Source organism: Anolis sagrei, chromosome 3 (genome assembly GCF_037176765.1).
Source record: "Anolis sagrei isolate rAnoSag1 chromosome 3, rAnoSag1.mat, whole genome shotgun sequence".
NCBI lineage: Eukaryota > Metazoa > Chordata > Lepidosauria > Squamata > Dactyloidae > Anolis > Anolis sagrei.
Genome location: NC_090023.1, coordinates 175,030,475 through 175,045,644, shown reverse-complemented (window position 1 = coordinate 175,045,644; position 15,170 = coordinate 175,030,475). Strand labels below are relative to the sequence as shown.

Genomic DNA, 15,170 nt, shown 5'->3' with positions numbered 1-15,170 from the left:
TCCCAGGACATACAAAAAAGAAAGACTTGGCTTCTATGTTTTGATATATTTATTTGATTTGTAGCCACCTTCCCTACAAAGAAGGAACATGGTATACATAGTTCCATTCTTCATTTCACCCTCACAACAACCCTGTGAGGTAGGGTAGAGGGAGACATAGTGTCTGTCCCAATTTCACCCACTGAGCTTCATGACTGAATAAGGATCCATGTTTTGATCTCCTCTGTCCTATTCCAACATTTTGTTTCCGATAGCACATTCCTCTTCCTGTCTTCTGCAATCAGGCTTTTTTTTAAAAAAAATTCTGCTGCTTAACAACAGAATAGTAAGATCATTGACCTGAAAAAGATCACAGTCTTGGGACTATGCTTATAAGCCCCAGGGATAAAATCAAACTTATATATTTCTTCAAAACTTTGGAAAGGTGATAGTCATACTTCAGCATGCAATAAAGCCTGCAAATCAGTCTAAACTGACTACATATTTAACTCACTATCCACTCTTATTTACTGATCTCAGAGTCATCCCATAATAGGGACTGTATCATCAATTATATGTCTACTAGATTTAATATGCAATGCATCCTTGATGGATTTTGTCAAATACTAAGATGGAACAGTAGCATATAGCAGATCCAGATCTTTTCAAGAATTTCAAAGGGTATCATCACATCATAGTTGTAGAAGGTCCATTTTATAAACTCTTGAGAATTGTACGAGGGGTATTTTTTAAGTAAGGTCCATTTTGTTGTAGACATTAGTAGTTTGCGCGCATACCACAACGAGCGCGTACGTCGTGTACCGGCATGCCTCGGGAACAACTGTGCTCAGTTTCCGCTCTGTAGCTAACCTGTACGGTTCTGTTCTGTGCTTTAAAAATGTTTAAGACTATCAACTCACCTGCCGCATGTGAGGTTTGCTCAGTGATACGGTTTTTGTCAGCAAGGAACCTGCCTGCTGCAGAAATTCATCGACAGATTTGTGAAGTGTACGGTGATACTGTTATGAGTGAAAGCAAAGTGCGTAAGTGGGTACGACAATTCAAAGATGGCCTTGACAACGTCCATGATGAGGACCGCTCCGGTCGCGCTTCTTTGATTACAGACAATTTGGTGAACTCTTGATTATCGGAGCAGGCGGCAAGTTTTTATGAAGAGGGTATTTTAAAATTGGTTCAGAGGTATGATAAGTGTTTGAACAAACTTGGCAACTATGTCGAAAAATAGAGTGAAGTGTGTACTTTCTGAAAATAAATTTACTTTTTTGAAATAAACTTTAGTTGTGTACTTATGTTCCAACGGACCTTACTTAAAAAATACCTCTCGTAGTTTGGTGAAATATTAGACTTGTAGCTATTGTAGCCCTAGAGCTCTCTAGCCATAAATGGGAAATACCTTACTAAACAGCATATTTTGAATCTCTATAGCAGGAGTCCTCAAACTTTTCAAACAGAGAGCCAGGTCACAGTCCCACAAACTGTTGGAGGGCCAGATTATAATTTGAAAAAAATAATAAATGAATTCCTATGCACACTGCACATATCTCATTTGTAGTGCAAAAAACACTTTAAAACAATACAATAATTCAAATGAAGAACAATTTTAACAAATATAAACTTATTCGTATTTCAATGGGAAGTGTGGGCCTGCTTTTGGCTGATGAGATAGGATTGTTGTTGTTGTTGTTGTTGTGTGCTTTCAAGCCGTTTCAGGCTTAGGTTGACTCTGAGCAAAGGCCGGGTAAATAACCTTGGAGGGCCGTATCCGGCCCCTGCGCCTTAGTTTGAAGACCCCTGCTCTATAGGATAGGGCCATGAGTTACAAGTGGTTGTAGTAAAAAAATAATAATCGTGCAATTGCACTATTGGATGGGAGTGAATGGAGAATTCCTTAATATGCTGCGTTCCATTTATAACCCTCACTGTTTCTTGCGTCATTGTTATTTTAATGGCAAATCTGTTAAAGAGAAAAAGAGAAATACGATATAGTACACTTTGATTGGTAGCATTAACTTTTGTCCATCTGGAGGCATCCTCAAAATACTTGAGTCTCAGTAAAGAAACTGTCAAACCCTAAAATGCTCACATTATAATATATATATACATATACTACGAAACAGTATAATCCGTTTTCTAATGCTGGACTGTTTCAAGTTGCCATTTGCTGAATACCAGGAGGGAAACAGTCAAGAAGCAAGTACTGGAGCTGCAGGAAGAACATCTTTTTCTTCTATTTAGCTGGTTGTTTTTGCTTTTCATTCATGTTTGAGTGGAACTGAAGAACTTCTGCAGTGCCGACATGTACTAAAATGGAAAACATATTTCAAGTCAGTTAAATTTGGTTCGTTTGGGAGTGGGGAACCTGTGGCCCTCCAGAAATTGCTGGACTCCATTTCCCATCAACACTAGCTTGTATGGTTAATGGTTAAGAATGGCACAATCCAACAGTATCTAGAAGACTGCAGGCTTTACAACCCTGAGTCAATTCATTATCTAGCATGAAAGTTAGAGGTTGATTTTTAACCACATTTTCTTAACCTATAACAATATATCAACTGGCTCACACAAATGCACACAAACACAGAAGCAATATGCCAGGGATGTATCTCTTATCTGGGATTGTGAAATCCAAAATACTCCAAAATCCAAAATTATCACATGGATGACTAAGATAGTGACACTTTTGTTTTTTGATAAGTGTCTGGATGCAAGTTGGTAAAGGATATCCGAAAGATTGCATCCCCTTGGAGAGATAGGGTGGCTTGTAAATAAATTATTATTATTATTATTATTATTATTATTATTATTAGATAACAAGATTAGCATACAGCAAACAAGAGCAATATGCTGGCTTTTGTATTCGATCACACGCCAGACACTTCCCAAGTGTCTAGGACAGTGTTTCTCAACCTGGGGGTCGGGACCCCTGTGGGGGTCACGAGAGGGTGTCAGAGGGGCACCAAAGACCATCAGAAAACATAGTATTTTCTGTTGGTCATGGGAGTTCTGTGTGAAAAGTTTGGTCCAATTCTATCGTTGATGGGGTTCATTGTGGGTGAACTAAAAATCCCAACAACTACAATGCCCAAATGGCAAGGTCTATTTTCTCCAAACTCTACCAGTGTTCACATTTGGGCATATTGAGTATTTGTGCCAAGTTTGATCCAGATCTATCATTGCTTGAATCCACAGTGTTCTCTGAATGTAGGTGAACTATAACTCCAAATACTCAAGGTCAATATCCACCAGACCTTCCCAGTATTTTCTCATGGTCATGGGAATTCTGTGTGCCATGTTTGATTCAATTCCATTATTGATGGAGTTAAGAAGGCTCTTTGATTTAAGGTGAACTATAAATCCCAGCAACTCCAGCATCACCAAATGACAAAATCAATCACCTCCAATCTCACCAGTATTCAAATTTTGGGCGTATCAGGTATTTGTGCTAAATTTGGTTCAGTTAATGAAAATACATCCTGCATATTTACATCATGACTATTTTAACAGTAGCAAAATTACAGTTATGAAGTACCAATGAAAATAATGTTATGGTTGGGGGTCACCACAACATGAGGACCTGTACTAAGGGGTCGCGGTATTAGGAAGGTTGAGAACCACTGGTCTAGGACTGTGTGATGTATCAGCGAATAATGCATGCAGATTCGAGTAGGGTGGCCTTTAGCAGCTGACAATTGGTAATTTTGTCAGCACTGATTGTTTTTAAGTGCAGGCCAAGGTCTTTAGACACTGCACACAGTGTGCCGATCACAACTGGGACTAACTTTACTGGCTTGTGCCAGAATCTTTATAGTTTGATCTCTAAATCCTCATATTGTGTAAGCTTTTTCAGTTGCTTCACATCAATTCTGCTGTCACCTGGGACTGCAACATCGACAATCCATACTTTATTTTTCCCATGTTCATGAGGTCAGGAGTATTGTGCTCAAAAACTCCATTTTTAATAATTTAATGATTTTAAATAATAATAATAATAATAATAATAATAATAATAATAATAATGCTATTGCACTTGTGCCTAAAGGTTCTGCACAGGCAACTGCAGTAAGAAGAAGGTTAGAATAGATAAGCCTTTGGCTTAATCTGGCTTTGTGCTTCTTATGTTCTTCATTAATAGCCCTGCCCTGCCGGAATAAAGGCATCCTGTTTTCTATAGTATAGTTACCTGGTTTCTCTTCTTCTGGGATAGGCTCTGGCTTTTGTGTTTTTACACACACTCTGTAATGAAATAAACCGATACTGTAACTTTCGAAAGAAGAGGAGAAGCAGCAGCAGGAGAAGAGGAGATTTAGCAAACTTTGGGCAACAAAAACATTGTGAAAATAAAAGACTGGCAAACATCTATTGTTTACATAGCTACAAACTACCAATTTGCATAATTAACACTGCACATCTGGATATTGTTGGACTACAACTTTCATCAGCCCTAGATATAGGCAGCCCCAAGTGACAATTATTGAACTTACATACGACTCATAAGGTAAAGGTAAAGGTAGTCCCCTGACATTAAGTCCAGTCATGTCTGACTCTGGGGTGTGGTGCTCATCTCAATTTCTAAGCCGAAGAGCCAGCGTTGTCTGTAGACACCTCCAAGGTCATGTGGCCGGCATGACTGCATGGAGCGCCGTTACCTTCCCGCCGGAGCGGTACCTATTGATCTACTCACATTTGCATGTTTTCGAACTGCTAGGTTGGCAGAAGCTAGGGCTGACAGCGGAAGCTCACACCGCTCCCCGGAATCAAACCTGCGACCTTTTGATCAACAAGCTCAGCAGCTCAGTGCTTTAACCCACTGCTCCACCGGGGGCTCCTCATACACATGCACAATGGAGGACCTTCTTGAGGCAACACCAGAGGCACTCCAAGTGGCCAGATACTGGTCAGAGGACATTTCATCAACTACCAAGCTTGCAAACTTTGTGTTTTGTCTGTTTGTTTTGTTAAAAATGTAATACAACTGTCTGGTTGCTCCTGACATGATAAATAAAAAATAGTTAAGAACGGAGGTGAGATGAAAGGAGTGAGAGAAATCTACCCCTTGGAAAAGAAATTCACTCCTGTAAGGGTTATCATGGGGGGGGGGGGGGGGAAGCTGTTTCAACTGAAGCTTTCGCACCAATCCTTGTTTCCACAACAAGCCAGTTTTTTCAAAATCCAGTGGTCACAGAGATAGAAAGTGAGGTGAATTCTTCTAAAAGTAATGCAGACAAGAAAACAAACACAACAGGGGTGGTAACCTTTTCCTATGCTATTCAAAGCTTACACACACATACACATGAAGTTACACTTAAAAAATGTATCTGTTATGACTTAAATAAATTCAGTTTAAGAACAAACCTACTGAACCTATTGTGGTCGTAATTTGGGGACTGCTTGTAAAAGGGAAAGATGATAATTGTGTTCCAATAGAATAATATTTTCTGTTGTTTATTTCTTCAGTTGCATCCAACTCTTCATGACCTCCTGGACCAGCCCACGCCAGAGCTCCCTGTGGCCGTCACCACCCCCAGCTCCTTCAGAGTCAAGTCAGTCACTTGGCAGGGGGATGGGATCCCCCTGCCAAGGATCCCATCCATCCATCTTGCCCTTGGTCGTCCCCTCTTCCTTTTTCCTTCCATTTTCCCCGGCATCATTGTCTTCTCTAAGCTTTCCTTTCTTCTCATGATGTGGCCAAAGTACTTCGTCTTTGTCTCTAGTATCCTTCCCTCCAATGAGCAGTTAGGCTTTATTTCCTGAAGTACGGACTGGTTGGATCTTCTCGCGGTCCAAGGCACTCTCAGAATTTTCCTCCAACATTACTGTTCAAAAGCATCAATCTTCCTTCACCCAGCCTTCCTTATGGTCCTGCTCTCACATCCATAGGTTACTACTACTATTTTCTATCCCTAGCATAATAGTTTGAATGGCCTTTGTTCAGTGGAGCATTAATGGTGCCTGAGAAACCTTACGTATAGAAGGCAGCAGGCCAAGTAGCCAAGCATTATTACGGTATGTTGCTTATCTTACGTGCAAACACTAGTATCATGGCACCCAGTCCAAATCTATATATATAAATTTGTTAGGGGCATCCAACGAGGAAACAAAACTCAAAAACCCCCCAACGAAACTTAACCAAAATTCCCATGCCCATAACACAACCCACAAGGTACAAACATATCTACTCAAAATGAAAAACAACACAACAACACACTCACAAAACGGCAAAACAACAAAACTCAAAAAAACCCCAACGAAACTTCACCAAAATCCCCGTGCCCATAACACAACCCACAAGGTACAAACATATCTACTCAAAATGAAAAACAACACAACAACACACTCACAAAACGGCAAAACAACAAAACTCAAAAATCCCCCAACGAAACTTTACTAAAATCCCCGTGCCCATAACACAACCCACAAGGTACAAACATATCTACTCAAAATGAAAAACAACACAGCAACACACTCACAAAACGGCAAAAGAACAAAACTCAAAAAAACCCAACGAAACTTAACCAAAATTCCCATGCCCATAACACAACCCACAAGGTACAAACATATCTACTCAAAATGAAAAACAACACAACAACACACTCACAAAACGGCAAAACAACTGAGCATACGCATTGGCGCCCAGCCGAAAGTTCCCTGGCGCGCGCACATGGCCTTCCGGCCAACGTTCCCTCTGTGGAAACCATGCCCACTCCAAGCCCCGCCGCGCCGCTTCCCGCACACACACACCCCCTGCCGCACACACACACGGAACCCCACGCTCCATCACTCCCCCCGCCGCCGCATACACACACGCAACCCCACTCCCCCCGCCGCCACACACACACACGCAACCCCACGCTCCATCACTCCCCCCACCGCCGCACACACACGCAACCCCACTCCCCCCGCCACCGCCGCACACACATGCAACCCCACGCTCCATCACTCCCCCCACTGCCGCACACACACACGCAACCCCACGCTCCATCACTCCCCTGCCCCAATCTTACCTCCTTTTACTTCACGCCACCTCCAAACCCCACCCCGCTCCTTCCCGCCCTGTCAAAATCTAGGAAAGACAGGAAGGAAGGAAAGAAGGAAGAAAGAGAAAGGGAGGTAAAGAAAAAGGGGGAAGGAAGGAAAGTTAGAGGAAGAAGAAAAGGAAAGAAAAGGAAAGATGGAAGGAAAGAAAAGAGAGACAGCAGAAGAGAAAGAAAAAGGGGGGGAAGGAAGGAAAGAGATAGAGAAAGAAGAGGAGAAGGAAAGATGGGAAGGAAGGAAGGAAGGAAGGAAGGAAGGAAGGAAGGAAGGAAGGAAGGAAGGAGGGAGGGAGGGAGGGAGGGAAAGAAGGAGAGAAAGAGGGAAGATTGGCCACAGCAACACGTGGCGGGTAAAGGTTGTTATTTCTATTATTGTTATTATGCTATTGTTCCTCTGAGACCCTTTTAGGGGGAATGGGAGGGGTGTCAGGTCCCAGAGGCAATGCATTGCATTATTGTTATTGTTATGATGGTGGTGAAATAAAAGGAAATAAAAAGTGAAAGAAGGAAGCAAACAGGGAGGGAAGAAAGGCAAAGGAAGAAAGGGGGAGGGAATGAAGGAAAGAGAGAAGGATGAAACCAAGTAGTGAAAGAAGGAAAGAAAGAAGGAGGTAGAGAAGGAAGAAAGGAGAGAAAGGGGGAGGAAAAGGGGGAAGGGATACGTAGGGACCTCTCTTTCATAATAGTCCAGATATCTACCTCTACTTTGATAAGTTTTACTATAGGCCACAGCAACGCGTGGCAGGGCACAGCTAGTCCTTACTAAATTTGTGCCTTAAATTTCAGGCCACACAAAATGAAATGTAAAGGAGGGAAAGTTCCATGAATGAATGAATGGATGGATGGATGGGTGAATGAATGAATGATTCATACAGCTGATGCAACTAATCACTAAATCCATTAAAAAATCAGAGGCAGCGTGATTATAAAATGCAAGTATGCAAGCAGGAACTGACATTGCACTGAAACCTGTGTATCCAACCCACTGTGTATAAATTGAGTTATATTGCTGAAAATGACTTTAAGGGAAATGTTCACTTGATCTTTCTTTTCTTTTCTTTTCTTTTCTTTTCTTTTCTTTTCTTTTCTTTTCTCTTCTCTTTCTTTCTTTCTTTCTTTCAAAATCCGTTACCAGTATTGCCCAAGAATAAACCACAAACTTTGGCTAGAAGCTAGGCTCTTTTGAAACATGACCTTAGATATTACAATTTCTGGCACTGTATGCTTGGATTTTGTAATACATATATAGATGTCAGTTGAGTTTAGTGTCCAGTTATACCCATTCTGTGATTTGGGCATTTTTCCATGCTCAGGCATCTAATAAGGCTACTGACTATTTCATAATGGCCTTCGGGTCGAAGAACAATTGTTCCTGAAAGTAAAAGTCTCTGAGATCTAGTCCAGTGATCACAGAATCACAGAGTTGGAAAAGACCTCATGGGCCATCCAGTCCAACCCCCTGCCAAGAAGCAGGAAAATTGCATTCAAAACATTTCCGACAGATGGCCATCCAGCCTCTGTTTAAAAGCTTCCAAAGAAGGAGCCTCCACCACACTCCGGGGCAGAGAGTTCCACTGCTGAACAGCTCTCACAGTCAGGAAGTTCTTCCTCATGTTCAGGTGAAATCTCCTTTCCTGTAGTATAAAGCCATTGTTCCGCGTCCAAGTCTCCAGAGCAGCAGAAAACAAGCTTGCTCCCTCCTCCCTATGACTTTCCCTCACATATTTATACATATCTCCTCTCACTCTTCTCTTCTGCAGGCTAAACATGCCCAGCTCTTCAAGCCGCTCCTCATAGGGCTTGTTCTCCAGACCCTTGATCATTCTAGTTGCACTCCTCTGGACACATTCCAGCTTGTCAACATCTCCCTTCAATTGTAGTGCTCAGAATTGGACACAGTATTCCAAATGTGGTCTAACCAAGGCAGAATAGAAGGGTAGTATGACTTAGAATCATAGAATCAAAGAGTTGGAAGAGACCTCATGGGCCATCCAGTCCAACCCCCTGCCAAGAAGCAGGAATATTGCATTCAAATCACCCCTGAGAGATGGCCATCCAGCCATCTAGAATCATAGAATCAAAGAGTTGGAAGAGACCTCATGGGCCATCCAGTCCAACCCCCTGCCAAGAAGCAGGAATATTGCATTCAAATCACCCCTGATAGATGGCCATCCAGCCTCTGTTTAAAAGCTTCCAAAGAAGGAGCCTCCACCACTTGGTGTTTTAATAGTGCTTAGAATTTGTAGATGCTTTTTGAATGACAGCTTCTAGGATTACCAAGTCAGCATAGATATTATGGTTTGGAAGCTGTAATTCAATAAAGTTACTTTTATGAGCTTTGATAGTACAGACAGGTCTCCACTTTGTGCCTTTTGCAGATTTGATTATTCATTAATTTGATTAACATGTATCCCCTCCCCCAGAAATCTCTAAATCCTCCAGGGTGACTTTATGGTCACTTTCTGCAGAAAGTTGACCATTGGATCACCCCGGAAGACCTAGAGATTCCTAGAGGGCTGTCTCAATTTCCTTTATTCATGATTTTTTACTCTTAGTCCTTAGCCCAAGCAAAAATGGAAAGTCGATTGGACCTGTATTTGAGAACTTTCGACTTTCCATTTTTGCTTGGGCTAAGGACTAAGAGTAAAAAATCATGAATGGGTGACGCCTGGCTCGAGAGCAGTACGTGTGAAAAAGATCTTGGAGTCCTCGTGGACAACAAGTTAAACATGAGCCAACAATGTGATGTGGCGGCAAAAAAAGCCAATGGGATTTTGGCCTGCATCAATAGGAGCATAGTGTCTAGATCTAAGGAAGTAATGCTACCCCTCTATTCTGCTTTGGTTAGACCACATCTGGAATATTGTGTCCAATTCTGGGCACCACAATTCAAGAGAGATATTGACAAGCTGGAATGTGTCCAGAGGAGGACGACTAAAATGATCAAGGGTCTGGAGAACAAGCCCTATGAGGAGCGGCTTAGGGAACTGGGCATGTTTAGCCTGAAGAAGAGAAGGCTGAGAGGAGATATGATAGCCATGTACAAATATGTGAGAGGAAGCCACCGGGAGGAGGGAGCAAGCTTGTTTTCTGCTTCCTTGGAGACTAGGACGCGGAACAATGGCTTCAAACTACAAGAGAGGAGATTCCATCTGAACATTAGGAAGAACTTCCTGACTGTGAGAGCCGTTCAGCAGTGGAACTCTCTGCCCCAGAGTGTGGTGGAGGCTCCTTCATTGGAAGCTTTTAAGCAGAGGCTGGATGGCCATTTGTCAGGGGTGATTTGAATGCAATATTCCTGCTTCTTGGCAGGGGGTTGGACTGGATGGCCCATGAGATCTCTTCCAACTCTTTGATTCTATGATTCTATGATTCTATGAACTGAATGGGCGGTCTTGATTTATTTTCACTTTTTGCCTAAAGGTTAGGCAACATTTGCTAAAGCACCTTGAATTACTGATCTAAAAAAAGTATCTGTGCAGAAGTTCTTTCTATGTTGTACACCAAAGTTTGTTAATTTCCAAAATCTGAATAGAGTAATGTATTTTAGTGAGCATTCAAAGGATTTTAAAGTGATGACCTTCTCAAGTGATTTTTCCCAAGGTTGTATAGGCTAGAAGAGCAGCTTGAGGTATTTGGGGACAACTGTGGACAACTCTCTTCCATGCTAGTGGCCCATTCCTGTGTCTGAAGGTTGGCTGTGGCAATCTGCAACAATCCCATGACAAGATCTTTATCTGTAGAGAATGGAAATGAAACATTGTATGAATTGCAAGCTCCTACCTGCCCAGTTTGCTTGAGAATGTGTCAAAATACATTTCCCTAAATATTAGGGCTGGTCAATTCGTTTCGTTAATTTGTAATTTGTTAAAAAATTCGTTATTTTTTGAATTACGAAACGATTACAAAACTTTTTTTTAACCTGGAAGTGTTTTTAAATATCGAAACGGCAGGCGCCAAAAAATTTTGTATTTCCGTCCATTTCGGAAATACGTAAGATGGCCGCCTGCCGATGCTTGCTGGGAGCTCTCCTCTCTGAGTTGTAGGTTTTTTCAGGCTATATGGCCATGGCCTAGAGGCATTTTCTCCTGACTTTTCGCCTGCATCTATGGCGAGCGAGAGGGGCGAGCGAGCGGCGAGCGAGAGGGGCGAGCGAGGCATTCTCTCCTGACGTTTTGCCTGCATCTATGGCAAGCATCCTCAGAGGTAGTGAGGTCTATATTTATAAGGGTTTATATTTATGTGGAATAATGACCAGGGTGGGACAAAGGACTCTTGTCTGCTGGAGCGAGGTGTGAATGTTTCAACTGACCACCTTGATTAGCATTTGATGGCCTGGCAGTGCCTGGAGCAATCTTTTGTTGAGAGGTGATTAGATGTCCCTGATTGGGTTGTTGTAGGTTTTTTCAGGCCATATGGCCATGGCCTAGAGGCATTTTCTCCTGACTTTTCGCCTGCATCTATGGCGAGTGAGAGGGGCGAGCGAGCAACGAGCGAGAGGGGCGAGCGAGCGGCGAGCGAGAGGGGCGAGCGAGGCATTCTCTCCTGACGTTTTGCCTGCATCTATGGCAAGCATCCTCAGAGGTCTATATTTATAAGGGTTTATATTTATGTGGAATAATGACCAGGGTGGGACAAAGGACTCTTGTCTGCTGGAGCGAGGTGTGAATGTTTCAACTGACCACCTTGATTAGAGGGCCCGCCAGAGTGAGTGCCTGCCTTCCCTCCTTAATAATAATTTTAATTTCTCCTCCCTATTCTACTAAATTAATAATTAAATTTAAAAAATATTTAAAAAATATTGAAAAAAAAGGGCGCCATCTTTACAAAATGTTTTGTAAATATTTACGAAATTTCGTAAATACCGAACTTTTTTTTGGAAAATTTTGTAATTATTTTAAATATCGAAACAAAAAAAAACCCCAATTACAAAACGATTTTAGAAACAAATTTTTGCGTTGTTACCCAGGCCTACTAAATATCCTAAAGGCACCAGATCATGTCTGAACATGGAAGCTAAACAGGGCAACCATATTGGATAAGAGACCTCCAACAAATACAAGATGCTTTGGGTTACATTTCATAGAAAAGAACAGATAAAACCATCTCTGATTACCCCTTGCCTGAGAAAATCCTACGAAATTTATGGCGTCGCTATAAGTCAACAAGCAACTTGAAGGTAGGCACGCATATGAGCACACATACTTACACTGATGTATGTACTCATGTGAAAAAGGCAATAATCTATATAAATAAAAATGTAATGTTTGTTTGTGGGATCAACATAACTCAAAAAACACTGGACGAATTACTGCCAAATTTGGCCACAAGACACCTACTAATCTAAGGAGTGACCATCACTAAAAAAAATGATTTCGTCATTTGGGAGTTGTGGTTGCTGGGATTTATAGTACACCTACAATCAAAGAGTATTTTGAACTCCACTAATGATGGAATTGAACCAAATGTGGCACACAGGACTCCCATGGCCAACAGAAAATACAGGAAGGGTTTGGTGGGCATTGACCTTGAGTTTGGGAGTTGTAGTTCACCTACATCCAGAGAGCACTTTTGATTCAAACAATGATGGATCTGGACCAAACTTGGAACAAATATTCCATATGCCCAAATATGAACACAGATGGAGTTTGGGGGAAATAGACCTTGACATTTGGGAGTTGTAGTTACTGGGACAATTATATGTTGCATGTCAACACTGACAAAGAAACAGCAAGAAATACTGTTTACTCACAAGCATAAAGAAATTACATATATCAGAATCCAACACTTTCTCATTACTTTATTTTCCAGATCACCAGACTGGGCCACAGCAATGCCTGGCAGGGGACGTCTAGTGCTTGATAAAGTTAGAGGCAGTAGGAAAGAGTTTTAGCTGTTTTAACTCAATCAAGAAAGCCTCAAATCTGAGTTTGCAAGCCTGTTAAGAGTACTGAGGTGTGTCTATGTCTGTGCCTTTCATGCAAAGGGTTGTCATTAGTCAAGACCAACTTGATTGAGATTAACATCAAGTGATGTGGTAGTAGAATACTATTTTGATCTTTCCTGTGTCAGTATGCACTATGCTTCTGTCTGTCTAGCTAACCAGCCATATATATCATTCATTGCACCTGTCCTAAAAGTACCATTCCATCAGATAATAGTTAATTAGGTAGAATTAGGAAAACAAAATTAGATGGTTGAGAATATGGTAAAGACAACCAGGTTTGGAATGTCTGGGATCACAAGCAGCGGTTTGATTCTTTGCTGGTTCCACATTTTTCTCACCCCTTTGACCAGCAGTGAGAAGCCATTGCTGAATAGCAGTCAAGGAGTCTGTCTGCAGGATCTGACACAGCATTTCCAAAATCTGTTGGCAGAAGAGTACAGTGTGGAAAAGTGTCAACATGATCAGGTCAGCGTGACACTGAAAGGTAGGCAAATAGAGCATCAAAAGGATATATGCATACACAGGCTTATCTTGATTTCCCCCCTAATGCTGTGGACTTTGTGCTAAATTACCATTTGTTGCACATTTGATACAACCCCCTCCCCTAAAATCTTAGGCAAGAGTCAGAACAAGAGGGTCCACTATGGCTTTGAAGTATTGCCTTTGTGGAAGTGGCCGAAAACTCTCTTCAATACCTACCTCCACCCCCTCCCAAGTTTCTGACTATTGCTATGATCCTATCTTTTACCAGTGTAATATTAAAAAAATATTTTGCTAAAGCAATTTCTTAAGTACTGGTGTGAGTGACTATATGAAAGCAAGAGAACCAATGAAGGGAACATATCGTTCGAAATACAACATCACCTTTTTATTCTTTCTGTTATGTAAACACCGCATCACTCCAATATTCCCACAGATGCTGGACATAGTTATGCATGCTGTCTATATATTTTAATTTGTAACTTATTCTGAACAGAAACCTTATTTATTTCCCAGTTCTTCCACTCCTATGACAATATAGGTAAAGGTAAAGGTAGTCCCCTGACATTAAGTCCAGTCATGTCTGGCTCTGGGGTGTGGTGCTCATCTCCATTTCTAAGCCGAAGAGCCGGCGTTGTCCGTAGACACCTCCAAGGTCATGTGCCAGGCATGACTGCATGGAGCGCCGTCACCTTCCCGCCGGAGCGGTACCTATTGATCTACTCACATTTGTATGTTTTCGAACTGCTAGGTTGGCAGAAGCTAGGGCTGACAGCGGAAGCTCACACCGCTCCCTGGAATCGAACCTGCGACCTTTCGATCAACAAGCTCAGTAGCTCAGTGCTTTAACCCACTGCGCCACCGGGGGCTCCTATGACAATATAGCCTATATCAGATTCTTATAATCTACTGGTGGTATGGAATAGGAACAATAAGATTCGTAATGTTTTTCTTACTATCAGTTCTTGGTCCTGAAAAGCCAGAGTAGCATCTTTGCTTCTGTTCTTGGCATTGTTCTTATGTGTGCGGTGGGATGAATGACGAGTTATGGCTCGAGAAGGAGGAGGAATAAGGCGTCCTGTTTCTTCTGAGTATTGTGTCTCTCTTTGTGATTTCTCGGCCTTAAAATAAAACAGCAAGGCAAAATCAAGTTTGGAAGACCATAAAGCAGATTGACTGGAATAAGTGGAACCTACCTATGCCAAAATGAACTCCATCGCCACGAGTCACCTTCGGGCTGATATGGGCAGGATAGAAATAGCAAATTTAATAGCGTAAATAAATAAATAATAAATAAATCTGTTATTTATTTATTATTTATTTATTTGCTGTATTTGTATACTGCCTTTCTCAGCCTATCAACGATTCAAGATGGTTTCCAACAAAACAGTATACATAGAATCATTTAAAACAATTTAAAACATTACAATTACATAAACCACAACAGCAATAAAAACAACATCATTGGCGTCTCCTTATTGTCAAGCATTGTCCAATTCCATCATCCATCGTCAATTTCCTATGTCATTTATCCATATCCGTTGCTCTGTGTTTGTGAACGCTTGCTCAAACAGCCACGTTTTGACTAGCCGGGGGGCCACCACTGAGAAGGATACCCAACACACCATTCCTCAATGTGGCACTCTCAAAGTGAGGTGGAATGTTGCTTCTACAAGGGTGAAATTGCATAATTGTGCTGTGCTATCTGGAGA

The 15,170-nt window shown here is 41.7% G+C and overlaps 1 protein-coding gene across 1 annotated transcript in view; it reads right to left on the bottom strand.

Annotated features, from left to right (window-relative positions):
* Window positions 1-374: 374 nt before the first annotated feature.
* Window positions 375-15,170, bottom strand: part of TBATA (thymus, brain and testes associated) — a 59,223-nt gene continuing 44,427 nt past the window's right edge. The window contains exons 5-9 of the mRNA XM_060768847.2: window positions 14,415-14,579; window positions 13,317-13,398; window positions 10,612-10,768; window positions 4,181-4,233; window positions 375-2,301 (exon numbers count right to left, since the gene is read on the bottom strand). Coding sequence (XP_060624830.2) covers window positions 2,228-2,301; window positions 4,181-4,233; window positions 10,612-10,768; window positions 13,317-13,398; window positions 14,415-14,579 — 531 coding nt within the window. The 3' untranslated portion in view covers window positions 375-2,227. The remainder of the gene's footprint in view (window positions 2,302-4,180; window positions 4,234-10,611; window positions 10,769-13,316; window positions 13,399-14,414; window positions 14,580-15,170) is intronic.